The 20,155-nt window shown below is 41.1% G+C and overlaps 1 protein-coding gene across 2 annotated transcripts in view; it reads left to right on the forward strand.

Moving 5' to 3' along the window:
* rpp30 (ribonuclease P/MRP 30 subunit) overlaps positions 1-20,155 on the forward strand; it is a 38,230-nt gene that overhangs the window by 926 nt on the left and 17,149 nt on the right. The window contains exons 2-6 of one of the 2 annotated variants that reach the window (XM_078565985.1): positions 4,333-4,388; positions 5,938-5,994; positions 7,962-8,036; positions 10,251-10,322; positions 13,078-13,167. In XM_078565985.1, the coding sequence (XP_078422111.1) occupies positions 4,333-4,388; positions 5,938-5,994; positions 7,962-8,036; positions 10,251-10,322; positions 13,078-13,167 (350 nt within the window). The remainder of the gene's footprint in view (positions 1-4,332; positions 4,389-5,937; positions 5,995-7,961; positions 8,037-10,250; positions 10,323-13,077; positions 13,168-20,155) is intronic. The other variant, XM_078565986.1, reaches the window with a different exon arrangement.

Genomic DNA, 20,155 nt, shown 5'->3' on the forward strand with positions numbered 1-20,155 from the left:
CTTAACAACACCTGGCAGTAGAACTGAAGACTTGTGCTCCCGAATTAGTTGTGTGCTACAAGCCAAACTGTTCCAGAACAGCAACAACACTGACATCTATATGGAAAATTTCTGAGATGCATCCTGTCTACTTTCCACGACAAACAGTTTGACCAATTACCGCCCCACCAGACTGCTCTCAATCGTCAGAGTGACAGAAGGTGTTGTCGAAAGTGCTATCAAGCCGTATTTATACAAGAGTAACCTGCTCAATGTTGCTCAGTTTGGATTCCATCAAAGCCACTTGCCTCCTGACCTCATTACAGCCTTGGTCCAAATGTGGACAAAAGAGCTGAACTGACGAGATGAGAGTAATTGCCCTTGATGTCAAGGCAACATTTGACCGAGTGTGGCATCAAGGAGCCCTAGCAAAGCTGAACTCGGAATGAAAACTCTCAACTGGTTTGTGATGTACCTAACACACAGGAAGGTGGTTGTGATTGTTGGAGGCTAATCATCTCGACCCCAAGATATCACTGTAGGAGTTTCTTGGGGTATTTCCTAGACCCAACCATCTTCAGTTGTTTCATAATGATCTTGCATCCATCATGAGGTTACAAGTAGGGATCTTGGCTGCTGATTGCACAATGTTCAGTACTACTTATGACTCTTCAGTTATGGAAGCAGTGTGTGTCTGCAGCAAGGCAACATTCAGGCTTGGACTGATAAGTAACTTTCGCACTATACAAGTGACCACCTTCCCATGACATTCAATGGCATTACCATCACTGAATCCCTCTAGCATCAACATCCTGGGGGTTACCATTGACCAGAGACTTAATGAACCAGCCACAGACATACTGTGCCTAAAATAGCAGGTCAGAGTCTAGAACTTTTGCAGCGAGTAACTCAACTCCTCACATCCCAAAGCCTGTCCACCGCCTGCAAGGCACAAGTCAAGTGTGTCTTGGACACTTGAAGCTTGATAGCACCCAAGACAAGACAGCTTGCTTGATCGACACTTCATTCGTCTTAATCATTCACTCCTTCAACCACCAACATACAATAGTAACAGTGTGCACCAAATACAAGATGCTGTGCAGCAACTCACCAAACCTCCTTTGACAGCACCTTCCAAATCTGTGACCTCCACCACCTAGAAGGACAAGGGCAGCAGATGCATGGGAACACCACCACCTACAAATTCCCTTCCAACCCACATGCCATCCTGACTTGGAACTATGTCATTGATCCTTTGCTGCCACTGGGTCAAAATCCTTGGACTCCTTTCCTATCAACACTGAGTATACCTACACCAAGTGGACTGCAGCGGTCCAGGAAGCCAGCTCGCCGCCACCAACACCTGAGGGGCAACAAAGCTCACAACCATGAAAGAATAGGGAAAAAAAGTCTCATTTGCCCTCCAGTGACCTGTGAGTCAACTTAAATCATTTGCTGGGTAAAAAGTTCAATAAAGCTATGGTTAACTTTACCATATCCTGTCCATGCCTGCTCATCTCACACTTGTATGGGGACAGAGTCTTCCTTTGCACCCTATTTAGATTATATTTTCACCAGTAATAGTACAGCTCAAATTGGCAGTAAATGCGTAATTTTAAGTACACTGCTTAGAGCGAGGAATCATTTGGTCTAACCTACCTGCTTTACTGAAACTAGTACTGTAAAACGGGGCATGCCTTCCTTACCTTCAGTTCACCTGTTCTCGGGAACCTGCTGCACTGCGTCTTTCTTATCCAGCCTGAGTCGGAAGGTGGGCAAGAAAGGTGCTGCTGCATTGAATGAAGTGGAAATCCAATTGTGATTGCCATTTGACGGAAGTTATGGCCCAATATTAATTGCTATGAAGATTCTAAAAGGAATGAAACCAGGTGGACCATCTGACATCAACTTCTGCAACAATAATTGCGAGCCCAGCCCTGTCAATCCTGCAGAAGTTTCCTTATTAACATCTTGGGGCTTGTGTCAGAGTTGGGGGAGCTGTCCCACAGGCTTGTCCAGCAAGAGCCTGACATTGTCTGCAGCATATAATTCGGTGAGTATGAATATGTCCCAGACATCACTATCACCATCCATGGTTATGTCCTGTCCCACCAACAGGACAGACCCACCAGAAGTGATATGCAGTCGGGACGGAGTTGCCCAGGGAGTCCTCGACATCGACTCTGGGCCTCAGGAAGCCTCGCAGCATCAGGTCAAACATGGGCAAGGAAACCTCACGCTAATTACCAACTCCTGCCCCCCTCAGTTGATGAATCAGTACTCCTCCATGTTGAACACCAATTGGGGGAAGCACTGAGGCTGGCAAGGGCACAATGTACTCTGGGTGGGGAACTTCAAAGTTCATCACCAAGGGTGGGTAGGTAGCACCACTACTGACCAAGCTAGCCAAGTCCTAAAGGACATAGCTGCTAGACTAGGTCTGTGGCAGGTGGTGAAGAGCCAACAAGAGAGAAATCTGTCACATCCGGATGTGAATGATGGTTGACAGTAAAGCAGTTAACAGGCAGAGGAGGTTCCACAAATATCCCCATCCTCGATGGGGGAGCCCAGTACATCAGTGCAAAAGATAAGGCTGAAGCACTTAAAACCATCTTAAACCAGATCTGCTGGATGGATGATCCATCTTGGCCTCCTTAGCATCACAGATGCTGATTTGGCCAATAAAATTCACTCCACATGATATCAGCAAATGACTGAAGGCACTGGACACTGCAAAGGCCATGGGCCCAGACAATATTTCAGCAATAGTACTGAAGACTCATGCTCCAGAACTAGCTGCACCCCTCGCCAAGCTGCTCCAGTACAGCCATACTACTGCCATGTACCTGGCAGTGTGGAATATTGCCCAGGTACATCCTGTCCACAAAAAGCAGGACAAATCCAACCTGACCAATTACCACCCCATCAGTCCACTCTTGATCACCAGTAAAGTGATAGAATGTATCATTGACAGCGCTATCAAGCGGCACTTGCTTCACAGTAACCTCGTTATTGCTCAGTTTGGGTTCCAGGGCCACGCAGCTCCTGACCTCATTACAGCCTTGGTCATAATATGGACAAAGAAGCTGAACTCTAGAGGTGAGGTGAGATTGACTGCCCTTGACGTCAAGGCAGTATTTGACAATGTGTGGCATTAAGGAGCCTTAGCACAACTGAAGTCAATGGGAATGGAGGGAAATTCTCCACTGGTTGGAGTCATACCTAGCACAAAGGAAGATGGTTGTGGTTGTTGGAGATCAATCTTCTCAGCCTCAGGACATCGCTGTAAGAATTCCTCGGTAATATCCTGAGTCCAAACATCTTCAGCTGCTTTATCAATGATCTTCCTTCCATCATAAGGTCAGAAGTGGCGTATGTTTGCGGCTGATTGCACAATGTTTAATACCATTTGCAATTCAAATACAGAAGCAGGTCATGTCACTATGCAGCAAGGCCTAGGCAATATTCAGGTTTGGGCTGATGTGTGGCAGCGATGTTACTTACCACACAAGTGACAGGCAATGACCGTCACCAACAAGAGAGAATCTAGCCATCTCCCCTTGACATTTTATGGCATTACCATCGCTGAATTCCCCCACTATCAACATCCTGAGGTTACCATTGACCCCAAAACTGAACTGGACCAGCCATATAAATACTGTGGCTACAAGAGCAGGTCAGAGGCTGGGAATTCAGCAGCAAGTAACTTGACTCTTGACTCCCCAAAGCCTGTCCACCATCTACAACGCACATGCCATGAGTGTGATAGAATTATTCTCCACTTGCCTGAATGAGTCCAACTCCAACAACATGCAAGAAGCTTGATACCATCCAGGATAAAACCTGCTTGACTGGCATCCCATCCCACCATTTTCATCATTCATTCCTTCCATCACCAATGCACAGTGTCAGTGTGTACCATCTACAAGATGCACAGCGCCAACTCACCAAGGTGCCTTTGACAGCACCACCTAGAAGGACAAGGGCAGCAGATGTATGAGAACACCACCTCCTGCAATTTCCCCTCCAAGCCACATACCAGGCTGACTTGGAAACGTATCTCCGTTCCTTCACTGCTGGGTCTAAATCCTGAAATTCCCTCCCTAACAGCACCTTGGGTGTTCCTACAACAGATGGACTGCAGCAGTTCAAGAAAGCAGCTAACCACCATTTTCTCAAGGGCAATTAGGGATGGGCAATAAATGCTGGCCTAGCCAGCGACGTACACATCCCATGAACGAATAAATATTTTTTTAAAGTATGAACGTGGATGAAAGGACACATAAATAATTATATGCTGCTGTACTGCTGCAGCATGAGCATTATTAATGATTTAATTTTTCTGTCCCTTAGTTGGTTATTCAACAGTTGCAATTAACCATGTGGCTGAATTTCAAGGAAAAAGGCAGGTATGGAAGCTTTATTAATGTCCCAATTCAAATTGGTTTATATAGTCTAATTATCCTTTCTATCGTTTAGTGTCTGTCCTTTGTCTTTTAGGCATGGTGATTTTGCATTCGTTTTTTTAAAAAAGTCTAAAATCGCTGAAAACTGAACAATCGGCAACTACCACAAAAGCAATCAATAACATCTTTAAGGAAAAGCTGGCACTGCTTTTGCACATCACCAATCAAGAGTAGAACATAGTACACAGAGTAAATGTTGTCTTTAGTGTTGAAAGAGTAATAAAATTTACACCAAAATAAACACCAAAATTAGCCAGTTTTGAAATACATTGTAAAATTCTACATTGACTTACCTACTCCTCTCTGATCACTCCAAAAGCCTCCCAAATACAGCTGATTACCTGTCATCAGAATTCTCAACCATCGTGAAGCCCAGTTCTGATGAAAGGTCATCCTCCTGAAACGTTAACTGCATGTCCTGTCTCCACACTGCTGCTTAATCTGAGTATTTCCAGTTTTTTCGGTTTTTATTTCAAATTTCTAGCATCCACAGTATTTTGCTTTTGTATCCTGAAGTTTTGGCTTGGCAACAAAGCAATCTTCCCTGAGCTGTGAGTTTATCTTTCTTTATAAATAAAAAGCTGTCCAAGTTTCAGGAATTGCACCAAACAACTGAGACAAAGGTGGCTCACCATCCACCATTACGTATACCCTCCATCCACACCTCCCTGACCCATCTTAATGCTTCTACATTTGGTCTTTTGAAGACTCTGGTTCATTTAAACAATCTACTGCTCTTCCAACCCTGAAATGTTCTACCTCCAATCTCTGCTCCTTCCAAGTCCTCCTCCCTGTCACCACGCAATCCCTAGTCACTTGGCATTTGGCTTCTGGCCTCTTATTGCCACCTTTAAGTAACAAATGTGTTACTTAATAACTACATATATACAGGAAGGAACGGAATTAAGTAGTTGTTTAGCAATACATAACTGAAGTATTGCTGAACAAAGATATGCTACCCAAGCTTTTCGTCTTGCACTCATCAGGACAGCCTGCAAGAAATACCAGCAGTTTATACTGCAAGAGAAGAGTCTGATTAGTTGGCTAGTGGACTCTAATTGGTAGAGGTGTTGCCATGGAGAATGTAGCAGGAAACAGTTAACTGCCAAGCCACTCTTTTCTCATGCAGTGTAAATTGTTGTTCCCTTTACTGTTGGTGTTTCTTACGAGCTGCCTTGATGAGTGCAAGGTGAAAAACTTCGAGAAATCTCTTTTTGAACATAATTAAGTTTTTGATAGTGAAATTTACTATAAATGCAAGTTGTTGCATTCCATGATTACATTACCGAGTAAAATTTTATTGCAATGAATACCTTGAATTATATGCTAGAATTTATTGTATTTGTCTGAATTTATTAACATACAATTTCAGATGTGTTATGAACATTTACATTTTGACCATCAGTGAGACAACAGAAGTGCAAATTGTGTATTTCAATTCAAAAAAACCTTTCTCGTTTGGCATTTATTACAACAATAAAATGTTTTCCAGGAAATTGCCAAACCAATATCTGTTACAGAACTCTTCCCATCTCCACCTATTGTGCAGGTACGTACTTAAATGAATTTCACAATATATGTTTTCAGTGTACAGTACATTTTGGGAAGTATAATTTTGGTTCCTGTTATGCCTACTATCGTGCAGTGGTTCTCAGTCTTTTCAACCGCAGACCACTCAGGTAGGGCAAAAGACCCCGCGGACCACCTACCAGTCCCAACCCTCCTGCATTCACTTGCCACCTCAAAAAATCTCATCAGAGCTAATGGGAAGTACGCTGCTGCTTTTGATGAGACACCAATGAGGTGATGTCTGGTACCAAGCTCCATAACTTCATTCTCCTGTTAGGCTCCTGTTCTTTGTTTTCAGACCCACATGTGTTGAAAATTTAATCTCGCAATTGTGTGTTGTAACAGTAACATAACCTTGCTTGTAAAACCACATTATTGTTTGTGTTTTTGACGATTGCACCCTGCATGTGGTTATGTGGTGTTACCAAATGGTGGGAATGAGGGTTCTGGCCTAACCCCTCATATGGCCTTGATCATGGCATTGCACATCATTGACTTGCATTTTGAACCAGCCCATGGGCAACCTGGAGGACGCCCATGGACCATCAGTGATCTGCGGACAAGACATTAAGAACCACTGCAATCGTGGAATTGACAATGGCATTGTATTTTTATTACACAATATTTGAGTACTGTGCAAAAATTTATTAATGATGCCCTGGTGTTATTGTGTAATCAGTGTAACTTTTTCTGTCTTTTATGTTGGAACTGTCTTCACAGTTCCTATTCAATGAATGTGGCAATTGTTGTTTTTTTCTGTTAATCATTATCCTTCACCTTTTCCATAGTTTTATTGCAAGGAACAGTATAAAGTGGCTAGTTGTATGCACATTTTCATATAAATAATTATAAACAAGAACTATAGACAACATCTTCCATTAATCTGGTTATGCATAAATTCCACTTTTTAAATCAGATTTTCATCATTTTTGACATTTCTATGCAAATGCATTTCAATGATCTCTGACTTTACATTTTTGAATTGTGTTGGAGTGTATTCCTTAATTCTTTGGTTTGCCAGGTGTATTCAGCATATATATGTATATAGATGTGGCTTAAGACTAGGTTCTGTAATAATGAATTTGTTAACGCTTTATGTGAATATATTTATGTGTGATTGCAAAGAATATTTCATCATTCCAAACAGTTGTTTCTGTTTTCATTACTGCAGCTTCCCTACTGGTTCAGTAAATTTTCCTAGTGAACGATTCTCATCCAGAGTCCTAAAACTAGGCATAACTCCTTTTGTTAAAGATAGTGAAATTGTTCAGGATTTCCACTGGCGATTGTTAACCATTGAACCTTACTAGAAGAATGCATGTGTAATTTCAGGGTTCCCAAGTGATTGAGCTAATATTGATGCATACTTGCACTGAATCTGTTCAACCCGCCTCAGTTTCTGAGGACCAGATCATTACCAAGAGCATTTGAAATACAAAAACAAGATACTGCAGATGCTGGAAATCTGAAATAGATTTGAAATGAAAAGAGAAAATGCTGGAAATACTCAGCGTGTCAGACAGCATCTGTAGAGATAAACGATTAATGTTTCAGGTTGATGACCTTTCATCAGAACACTCTGATTTTGACATTCATACATTTATAACAATCTAGGAGAAAAAATATGGACTGTAATTAAAGTAGATAGTCTAGGGATAGATTTTTGATCATGATAGCCATATTAAACCTTTTAGAGCTTGAAGAATTCTCAACATTAGGGTAATAATGCATTCTAAACACTAATAATAGCTCATGATTGTGCCTACGTTTTTCTCAAGGGGTGACTTACAGTGCTGCTGCAGGTGACTTGTACAAATATTTTAAACCTTAAGTATGACAGAACATTAATGTTTAAGGCTCAAAGACAAATATACTTTGTCATGATGGTTAACATGTAGAACAGGAAATAATTAAACTGATAAGCTTAATAGAATTTCTGTCAAATAGGGGAAATCAAAACCAATTAAAATTGTGACCAGACTTACTGTGATTGTCTCTGATGCCTCTCACTGCAATGATCTGGTAAGTACCAATGCTTAATTTTTAATCTCCAGTGAGTTTGATTTCCAAGACAAATGTTTTTTTACAACAGTTATTCCAAGCTACTTAAAATATTAACTTCTATTACACAATATTTGAAAAAGACATTTCAGAATATTATGTCAGGGACAGTAAGTGTTGGTTGGGTTGATAGATGAAGAGAGTGGAGGGAAGCTGAATCCTATTCAGAGGGAGGGTTTTGTTTAAATAAGGTAAGGGGGAAGGTGACTAGTCAAGAGGAATTGAAGGAATTCCAGAACGCAGGCCTAAAATGGCAGCTGCTGATTGTGGAACGAAGGTCATGGGAATAAGCAAGAAGTAGAGTGTGTGTAAGGGGTGTGTTATTGGAGGGGATCATGGAGGGATGGTGAGACAAAACCACAGATGGGTTTAAAAGTGACATTGAGCAGATTAATTTACTTCGATATGGTGGGACGATGAAGTTTGAAGAAAGATGAAGTGCATGTCCAGCGACAGGTGATGACACAGGTCACAGTATCTTGATTGAGTTGTAGTTTGAGGAGGGATGAGGGAAGAATGGAAAGTAAAAGTGAAGGAATATATGAAAATGCTGATGTACATTAGGGTTTCAGCCGCACTAGAAGACAGAGGCAGAAGCCCACAGATGGCATGGCATCAATTTTTATCACCCTTTAACTGCAGCAATTTTCTGCTCATTCAGCTCTCATTATTGGGCAGGTAGTTGCAAAGAATAGCAGCTACTTTTGAGTTGAGGAAGTATCCAGAAAAATGGAGCTGAGTATCTTTAGTGTATATGTAGAAGTTTACCCCATTAAGCAGTTTTGAGTAACTGAGGAGGATTCCCTTTGGATGATGGACAATTAAATTATAAACCTAATTAAAAAGAACAGTTTTATGTTTTTATTATACAAAGCAAAAAAAGGAATTCTTCCCCTTGATTGTTTATATTATATTAACATGTCAAACCTGTAAAATTTAGCCTGTCAGGAAAATTACAGCTCTAAATATTAGAGGATAGATAACGTTAAGTTATTGAAATGCACTTTTAAAATGTGGGTTCATGCACATGTTGAAAATACATTTTCATGATGCCCATTTTTATTTTTTATATATAGTAAGTCTTCACAAAAGTTATGGTTGCATTCCTGAAAATCGCAATTTTTGAGTGAAACGACTTTGTGAAACATGGGTTCCCATAGGAATCAATGTTAAAATTGGAAGTAAGTAAGGTCCGAGAGAATCTATCAGAGAAAAAAATAAAACATTACACCTTGTGAGTTGAAATACTTTACGTTGTTAAATTCCTACATGAAATAACTTATATTTAAAATATAAAATAAGTAATTTTTGACTTACAGTATCCCATCGTCACTGATCCTGCTTCCCAAACCTCCCACTCCATACGGCAGATCCTTCTCATCCCTGATCCTTTGACTTGCAGCCCTCCTTGTTCCTGACCCTCCGACTTGCAGCCTTCCTCCTGCCCTGGCTCCCCAACTTGCCTCTACCCCCTCCCCAACCCTACAGCCTCAACCTGTGCCCAGCCACCCTCTCCCAACTTCCTGCTCCCTGACTCGCTCTCTCACCATTTCCCTTTCCTGAAACTGCATTCCTGTTCAAGATCCAGATCCAATCTGAAGTTGGAGCTCTGGGGTTCTGAAAATGCAGGTCCCAATGAAGTGCCAAGCTGGGGCTGATATAATCCATGTTTTTTTTATTAAATGCACCCACTCATCACCTTCATGGGAGGTTCGGCGCGTGGGTGGGTTGGACATGGGGAGAAGTCGGTCATGGGTCGAGGCCGCAAGTCAGAGGTTGGGCAGAAGGAGAAGCTGCAAGGTGGAGGTTTGGGCATGGGTAGAGGCTGCAAGTCGGAGTTAGAGAGCAAGAGAGGCTAGTCCAAAATGGCCCCGAATGGGTCACATGGAAATATCATTAAAACAAATCTCGCAACGCTCAACAAGATTATAGGTTCCATTTAACTTACCGATGTTAATGTGAAACAGGAGTAAGTCGAACTTACTGTATGGCACAGGGGTAGCCCCAGAAAAGTAAATATAGTTTTGCTATAAATCAAGCACATTGACAGAAAAGTGTCAAACAAGTGTAAACTGTTGTTCGTCATATTCCAGTTTTATTTTTATTTGTTGAAATTTCATTTGAACGAAGATAATGTTCCGTCCTGATAATTAAAACACAATTATTTGGTTACAGAGAACTACCTCCCCACATACCAGGTCATATGACATTGTGGCTGTGTTACCAAAAACAGAAAAGTTGTTTCATGTAAGTGAACCAAATTTGAGAGAGTATAATTAACAAATATCCATCTACGGATATAACAATTATCTTGTCATGTATTTCAGTTTCTGTTTAATTCATGAGTATGGCTTAAAAAAGGGTGGGGAACCTACGGCCCGTGGTCCGGATCCAGCCTTTTGCTCAATTTAATCCAACCCACAGCAAGATTTCTAAAAATATAGAGCTATGACGGTAGTGCCTTCAAAATAGCATTATCGTCAATGTTACAAATTTGCTATGGATAATATATAATATTTAACAATATAATATTCAAATTCAGCCATTGCATTAAAACAGCGGGTGAGTTGAACCTTTCTGTATTCTCTCTTTTTTTAAAAAAACTAAATTAAATTGATTTTGTGTCCGTGGCCCATGACTGATTGTGTGAATGACCTGTGGCAAGAAAAAGGTTCCCCACACCACCTTTCAAACAAATTCTGCTAATCTAGAATTTACAAATGTTTTATTTTTTCAGCATCAATAGTGAAACTGATGGATGCAATAAACAAATATGAGCCAATTTCCTGTCTCCCCTTCCCCCTGACTGTGTCTGCCACAATCTGAAACGGACTATGTTTTTTGTCTTGGGTGATCTTTATAGGCTTGGATGTCCTTCCAGCATTGGCCTGCCCACTGGAAGGGCCTAGATCCTGGAAACAGATGAAAGGCTGTAGGTCCTGCAGGCCTGCAACACTGGCAATGACTGCCAGCTGCTGGACCTCTTGGTCTGTGTGAAAAGAGCAGCCAGAAGAACTCCATCCTCAAAGATATTATCTAATGTTGTAATAGTTTTAAAAAATGCTTGCCATTTTCCCCACTGTACCTTCTTGCTGTATGCCCCCATCTCAGATCCTCTGATGTGAGTGAGGTTGTTGCTGGACTCACGGTGTTGTCCTCAGTGCTGTTAAGAATAGGTGGCCACTTAGCATAGTGATATTGCCATAGATAACAAGCACTATTTTTCTCTGCTACAAGTGGAAACCTGATGATGTGTCCATCCATTTTCTTGTCCATTTTGCACCCAGGAACTGAGTGATTCCTGGCAAGCTAGAGTAAAATTTCTTCTATAGATTCAAATTATTGAAACTATGTATAACCATGCCTCCTAAAATTCTGTAGTATTTCAAGTGTTGACTTGAAATACTATTAGTAATTAGCCATGTCTATGAATAATATAGATATATGCATTTCCCTACATTCTGCAAGTATGAGTTATATTTTTGGGACTGTCAAATCAATTATTTAACCCTTGTTAGAAATTACCTTGTGTGGATATAGAATAATTATACTACGTTGCTTAAGATTTTCTATTTTTTATATTGCTATTTTTATACAAATGTTACTTTTATGCATCTGGTTTATATGACAAAGTGAAATGTTCAATGCATTCATAGAGCAACTGAAATAGGTCTGTTGCCAGCTGATTGACATGTTTGAGATGATCATTGTGTTTTCTTTTCAAACCAAAGCTAACTATTTTTAAATGAAGAAGAATCATTCATTGGAAAATAAAGCTGAACCATGGTTGCCAATCAAATCCCTTAAACAAAATTCATAAACTTGTAAAAAGATTCAAGTATTCACAAAACGTTCCTTTCCACTTTACCGCCTTCAACAATCTACATCCAGGCCTCCTTCATTGGGTTCCTCAGGCTAACTTACTTTTCCTTTCTCAATTTGCAGCATCTCTACATGCCTGTCACCTCTGTACTATTTATATGCCTGGGCACAGCAGGGCACTGCAACTTTACAGGCCTCTACATATTCTATGAATCTTTTGTCAAGGCGATCACAGCAGATTACTCTATCTGATGTCCAGTCTATCTGTCTGTGCTACTGAGCTCCCAGATATTGGTTTGCACTTGATAGTACCCATGAATGCCCCATTTTTCCCTTGAGTGCTTATGCATCCCAATTACCCTATTCCCCAGCAGTGTGAATCCAGGATCAATGTCACAGACACCTGCAACTGCTACCCCCTCCAAGCAATTGGGTGCACATGACACCCTCTCCCTCACATGGATGATTGATTGTACCCAAGACCTGTTCCTCCCCTTCATTTTCTACATTCCACAAGCCACCACTCATTCCCAACCTTTGCCTTTCAAAGTAGTCTGAAACCACATAATCTAATTCTCCTGACCCATCTTAAGTAATTCCAAACCCTGGCTCCCTCCACTACTGTCCCTCATATACCAGGCACCATCTCCCCTCCTACCATAACTCCTCTAATCCATGCTTGCCCCATCTCTCTTTGCGCTCTCCCTCCCTCTCGTATACATGATCCAGCAGGCTCCCAGCCCAATGTGATCTTGTCTGATCCCATTGAACCATCTTCATTGCTATCATGCTGCATACCCTTGATTTGACAGAAATTAAGTGCATCATTAATGAAATATGTGGTATCCCATGCAGAGAGACAACTAATGAGTAAGAAAGGGTTGACAGTAGATAAATCAACAACCCAAGTAAATGTGTGAGAAATGTAGTGAAAAGATGTAAAAGAGAAATAGCAACATAAAGAATGACAATTTTGTTCCATTTCTCCAGAGATGAAATAGTAATTTTTATTTTTTTAAAAGCTGTTCATTCCTAGTGCTGTCCTCTTCATTCCCATTCCCAAAAAGTAATTTCTCTAAATATGGCAGAACTGTGAAGATCCTGTTTCATTAAGTATAACTTACTATGTTGGACCTCATTTTTATCAAATATTTTTGTGACATAATTTATTTCTTAACAGGTAGCTTGTATGACCTTGGATATCGACTTAATTTGTATTAATGTGATAGAAAAACAATCATACCATTTCAGACGGCCTTCTGTCAATGGGGTAAGTACTATTTGTACAGCATAGATAGATTATTAGTAAACCTTTAACATTTGACAAAATGGCCATTTTATATGAAAAATGTAACAAAAAATAGGGGACCTTCAATATGGAGCATAAAGGCAAATTTACATCAATAAGCAGTAAAGAATAGGATGCAAAGTATTTTACGCAGTAAGTATTTAACCTATAGCACTGTATTTGTTCAACTGTGAGACTGGAATATGAATCATGATATTATCTGAGGTTCACCTTTTGAATATCAAGCTACTAGTACAGAAAACACACTAAATCATGAGGAGGGAGAGCTTGGTAAAGGAAACTGTAGCCTGAGTAAGGCCCTATACTGTATACTGCCCTTCTATTTATACACACATTATATATTGATTAAATGTGTTCTTTATTGAACTAGAAAGTCTCAAGTTACAGAAAAGTTAATCACAAATTATATGTTGATACTTTTAATGACATTTCTCTAACCGTGCCTAGCCTTCCATAGAATTAGTATTTAATTGTAACATTTCCATATGTTAGTGTCTGTTTTCTTGAGGCTGTTTGATCAAATTGATTCTGAAGAGATAGTATTAGCCCCTATAATATTTAAATTTGCTCATACAAAGAAAGTACAACACTGTTGGAAACTCATTACAACCATGAATGGTTTGTGTAATTGGCTGAGTTATTTACTTCCTAATTTGTTTATAAGGTTTTACAAAACCTGATTGGATGGTCCAAGAGATTTGGGTGTTTAGTATTTCTTTTCCAATTGAAGTTGTAAGTTCAGTTAGTGGTACAGCGAGTTGATTTCTTTGTGGCAGTGCACAAAGTAATAGGGTGCAGGTTTACATCTGCAGCTTTCTGTTCATTGAGTTCCTGATCATAACTAAGCTGACGAGCAAACAGAAATGGAAATAGAAATACATGAGGTGCATTTCAGAGGAATGAGCCCAAACCACCCAGCATGAGAGAGATATTGGCAAAGAGACTAACTCAGCTACTCTTCATCCAACCAAAAGAGAGTTTGGGGGCAGGAAATCCATTATCACAGAATTGAACTGCTAATGATTTCAAGTGGTTGTCCCTGCAATTCTACTTTTTCCATTTCATATATTTTCTCTCTCTCTCTTCATTCTCTCTCCTCATTGAGTTGCTATATCACTTTGGGGCAATGTGAGGAGGAAGGCCCCATGAACTGCCTCAGCTGGTACAAGGATGCACAGTTGGCATTATTCTTCACCACACTAGTCATCTAGTCAACTGAGCAAACCAGCCCCATATATTCTTCACTCTGGAGAAACGTTTCTGGCATCAGTCTTAAGTTGGCATTTTTTTTCAGTCAGAATATGTCATTTTATCTTTTTAGAATGGTTTGATTTGAATTAGTGTTCGGGGTTTACCTTTTCTGTCTTGCGTACCATTTACTCTCTAAGTTCTTTTGAGGTGGATTCAAGGTCACTTATTTTCAACGCTGGAAAGCCGAGTACTTCACAGTCTTTCCTCAATACTAAGGGATTAGCATTGTGACTCCTTTTTTGTCACATCTTGAATGTGTCCTTCAAGTCTCAGTTACTTAAGCTGAATATAGTACTCATTGTGGTCTGACCAAAACCCTATATAGTTTTAGCATGATTTTCACTGACTAGTCCTCCACTTTTCCAGCAGTGTAATTCAACATTTAATTTGCTTTTTTAATAACTGCTGCTTGGTGTCTGGACATGTTAAATGTTGAGGTACTAATGCCCATTGCCCTCAGCAGTGTCACCATTTGTGGAATGATGCATCATCCTAAATTTATCCATTCTAAAGTTCATCTGGCTACTCATTTGCCTGATGGCAGATTTTTACATAAATCATAGGTTCTATTCTGCCTTTTCACATTAAATTACACCGTGATTTGACCCATATATCAGGCAGCTTCAAACTCTTAACTACTACAATGAAGTAATTGTTTGAAGAATAATTTCACACTTTGTTTATACATTACTATTCTGTGTCTCTCCATGGCTCTCCATGCCTGCTCATTCCTTGTTATTCTGCACCAGAGCTGCACTGCCCTTCAGCCCCCTCTGTCACCCTTCCCGTTTCTAGAATTATAGAATAATTGCAACACAAAAGGAGACCATTCTGCCCATCATATGCATGCTGGCTCTCTTCAAGAGCACCTAGGCTCAATCTGCCTCCTTTTTCCCCATAGACCTACATTTTTTTTCATTTTCAGATAATGATCCAATTTGCTTTTGAATGTCATGATTGGATCTGCCTCTACCACACACTTAAGCAGTTCATTCTAGATCCTGACCATTCACTGCGTAAAAAAACAAAAATAAAAATTCCTATTGTTGTCATTGCTTCTTTTGCCAATTGCCTTAAATCTGGGCCCTCTGGTTCTCGATCCTCCCACTTAGGGGAATGGCTTCTCCATATCTACTCAGTCCAGACCCCTCATGATTTTGAATACCTCATCATATTTCTTCTCTTCTTTATCATCCAAGGAGAGCAACCCCAGCTTCTCCAATCTATGTCACTGAAGTTCCTCACCTCTGGAACCATTCTTGTGAATCTTTTCTGCCCCCTCTCTAATGTCTTTACATCCTTCCTAAAGTCTGGTGCCCAGAACTGGACGCAGTATTCTAACTGAGGCTGAACCAGTGTTTTATAAAAGTTTATAACTTCTAAAATAACTGCAAAATACTGAGAATGCTGGAAATCTGAAATAAAAACAGAAAATTCTGGGAAAACTCAGCAAGTCTGGCAGCATCTGTGGAGAGAGTAGGAGGGTTAACGTTTCAAGTCTTGTACTCTATGCCTTGCTTTTGCACTCTATGCTCCTATTTATAAAGCCCAGGATCCTGTATGTGTTATTAACCACCTTTTCAACTTGCCCTGTACCTTTCAATGATTTGTATGCAAATATTGCCACAGGCCCTTCTGTACCTGCATTCCCTTTAAAATTGTATCCTTTATTTTATATTGTTGCTCCACATTTATCCTACCAAAATGAATCGCTCTATGTTTCTCTGCATTAAATTTGATTTGCCACTTGACCGCCCATTCCACTAATCTGTATATAAAAACAAAAAACTGCGGATGCTGGAAATCCAAAACAAAAACAGAATTACCTGGAAAAACTCAGCAGGTCCTGTATGTTCACAATACTTACAAGTTGTGTTGTCTGCAAATTTTGAAATTGTGCCCTAAACACCAAGGTCTCGGCCATTAATCTAGATCAGGAAGAGCAGGGGTGCTAACATCAACCCCTGTGGATCTGCACTATAAACTTTCTTCTAGTCCGAAAAGCAACCATTTACCACTACTGTTTCCTGATACTCGGCCAATTTCATATTCATGTTGTTACTGTCCCTTTTATTCCATGGGCTACGACTTTGCTCAGAAGTCTGTTGTGCGACATTTTAATCATGCCTTTTGGAAGTCATGTACACCACATCAACTGCATGCCCTCATCCACTCTGTTATCTCATTAAAAATTCTCAAGCAGATTAGTTGAATACAACTTTGTCCATAACAAATCCATGCTGGCCCTTAATTGCCTGCATTTGCCCAAGTGATTTTGTCCCAAGTCATTGTTTCTAAAAAATTCAATACCGCTAAAATTATACTTGCCTGTAGTTGCTGGGCTTTACACCCTTTTTTGAACAATTCACTGTGAACTTGCCCCTTTGCACACTCCTCTTCCAAAGCTTCATCCTTTTACCCATTCACTAATACTCTCCTATTGACCCTATATCCTGATGTTATCCCAGACTTGAGACTCCTTTGGCTAGGTTCACAGCTTTTTGCTCCTACCTAGGGAACCCCCCAGCATAACCATTGCAGCCAGTTTTCTTGCAGTCATGTAAACTGCAATACTCCTTTCCCTGTGCACACCTGACCCACGCAGTACTTAGGGGTCAATTTTCCAGCTTCTTTCTTGTCTCCCTTTCTACTTCCCGCCCTCAATCCTGTCAATTCCCTTGGCAGGACTCCAGCTACCAGAATGAATTTTCACAGGCCAGTTATAGAATGCTCTCTTGAGCTAGGCTCCTACATTCACACCTTATCTCTAGCTGAGTTTGCCAATGAAACCTAGCTCAATTGCACTGGTTGCTTTCCCTTCACTAAAGCCACCTTAACTCTAATACTGTGGCATGACCCATGAGTGTGTATTCCACATTGGCTTACACCTTTACTCATCTGAAACTTTCCCCACGTTTCAGCACATAAGAACTACAAAAAAAAGGTATGAAAAGAAACTTGCAAGGAATATTAAAATTGCCACAATTATTGTTTTATTAGGAAAAGGAGAGTGGCCAAGAGCACTGTAGGCCCCTTGACAATTGATAATGGTGATATTGCCAAATTCAAATATGGAAATTGCAGAGATGTTGAATAACTACTTTGTGTCAGTATTTACAATAGAGGAAGAGATCAGCATAAAAGCAAAAAACTGCGGATGCTGGAAATCCAAAACAAAAATACCTGGAAAATCTCAGCAGGTCTGGCAGCATCTGCGGAGAGAAACACAGTTAACGTTTCGAGTCCGAATGACCCTTCAACAGAACTAAGTAAAAATAGAAGAGAGGTGAAATATAAGCTGGTTTAAGGTGGGGTGGAACAAGTAGAGCTGGGTAGAGGGCCAGTGATAGGTGGAGATAACCAAAAGATGTCACAGACAAAAGCACAAAGAAGTGTTAAAGGTGGTGATATTATCTAAGGAATGTGCTAATTAAGGGTAGAAAGCAGGACAAGCAAGGTACAGATAGCCCTAGTGGGGGTGGGGTGGGGTGAAGGAATCGAAAAAGGCTAAAAGGTAGAGATAAAACAATGGATGGAAATACATTTAAAAATAATGGAAATAGGTGGGAAAAGAAAAATCTATATAAATTACTGGGAAAAAAAGGGGGGCTCGGAAAGGGGGGGGATGGAGGAGAGCGTTCATGATCTAAAATTGTTGAACTCAATATTCAGACTGGAAGGCTGTAAAGTGCCTAGTCGGAAGATGAGGTGCTGTTCCACCAGTTTGCGTTGAGCTTCACTGGAACAATGCAGCAGGCCAAGGACAGACATGTGGGCATGAGAGCAGGGTGAAGTGTTGAAATGGTAAGTGACAGGGAAGTCTGGGTAATGCTTGCGGACAGACCGAAGGTGTTCTGCAAAGCAGTCACCCAGTCTGCGTTTGGTCTCTCCAATGTAGAGGAAAGCGCATTGGGAGCAACGAATGCAGTAGACTAAATTGAGGGAAGTGCAAGTGAAATGCTTCTTCACTTGAAAGGAGTGTTTGGGCCCTTAGACGGTGAGGAGAGGGGAAGTAAAGGGGCAGGTGTTGCACCTTCTGCGGTTGCATGGGAAGGTGCCGTGGGAGGGGGTTGAAGTGTAGGGGGTGATGGAGGAGTGGACCAGGATGTCCCGGAGGTAACGATCCCTGCGGAATGCCGCCGGGGGGGTGAAGGGAAGATGTGTTTGGTGGTGGCATCATGCTGGAGTTGGCGGAAATGGCGGAGGATGATCCTTTGAATGCGGAGGCTGGTGGTGTGATAAGTGAGGACAAGGGGGACCCTATCATGTTTCTGGGAGGGAGAGGAAGGTGTGAGGGCAGATTTACGGGCCCTGTCAACCACCGTGGGTGGAAAACCTCAGTTTTCAGAGATCAGCATGCTGGATTTCCTGAGAAACTAATATTGAATCAGGGACAGGAGCTCACCCAAATTAGCATAAGCAAAACAACAGTAATGAAGAAAATATTGACACTTATGAATGACATCCTCAGGACAAATGATTTCCATCGCAAGCTTTTAAAGGAATTAGGTAAGAGCATAGCTGTTGCCCTAGCTATAATCTTCCAATTCGGAAAATGTTCTTTAAATTGAAAAATTGCGCTCATCATTTTGCTATTTGTCTTTTATTTATTTGTTCACGGGATGCGGGTATCACTGGCTAGGCCACTTTCTTCAGCCACTGCAGTCCATGTGGTGTAGGTATGCCCCAGTGCTGTTAGGGAGGGAGTTCCAGGATTTTGATCCAGTGAAAGAATGGCAATATAGTTCAAGCCAGGATGATGTGTGGCTTGGAGGGGAACTTGCAAGTGGTGGTGGTGTTCCCATGCATCTGCTGCCCTTGTCCTTCTAGATGGTAGATGTCGTGCATTTGAAAGGTGCTGTCAAAGTAACCTTGGTGAGTTGCTTCAGTGCATCTTGTAGATGGTACACACTGCTGTCATTATGCATCGATGTTCAAAGTGGTGGATGAGGTGACAGTCAAGTATGCTGCTTTGTCCTGGATGATGTTGAGGCTCTTTAGTGTTAGAGCTGCACTTAGCCAGGAAAGTGGAGTGCATTCCAGCACACTCCAAACTTGTGCCGTATAGATGGCGGACAAGCTTTGCGGAAGCGGGAGATGGGTTACTTGCCACAGAATTCCCAACCCCTGGCCTGCCCTTGTAGCCACAGTATTCATTTGGCTAATCCAGTTCAGTTTCTGGTCAATTTATGTTGTTAATAGGTTCAGTGATTCAGTGATGGTAATGCTATTGAATGTCAATGGGAGATGGTCAGATTCTCTCTTGTGAGATGATCATTGTGTGACACTTGTGTGGCATGAATGTTTCTTGCCATTTATCAGCCCAAGCCTGAATGTTGTCCAGACCTTGCTGCGTAGGGACACGGACTACTTCAGTATCTGAAGAGTCATGAATGGTGCTAAACATTGTGTAATCATACGAAAACACTCCCACTTATACCTTTTGATGGAGCGAAGGTAATTGATGAAACAGCTGTAGATGATTGGGCCTCGGAGAGTATCCTGAGGAACTCCTGCAGCGATGTACCGGGACGAAGGTGATTGACCTCAACAACCACCACCTGTGGCTACGCTAGATATGATTAACCAGTGGAGAGTTTTCTCCCTGATTCCCATTGACTGCAGTTTTGCTAGGGCTCCTTGATGCCACACTAAATCAAATGTTGCCTTGATGTCAAATTTTGCAGTCATCCTCACC

The sequence above is a fragment of the Cetorhinus maximus genome, chromosome 20 (genome assembly GCF_964194155.1).
Source record: "Cetorhinus maximus chromosome 20, sCetMax3.hap1.1, whole genome shotgun sequence".
NCBI lineage: Eukaryota > Metazoa > Chordata > Chondrichthyes > Lamniformes > Cetorhinidae > Cetorhinus > Cetorhinus maximus.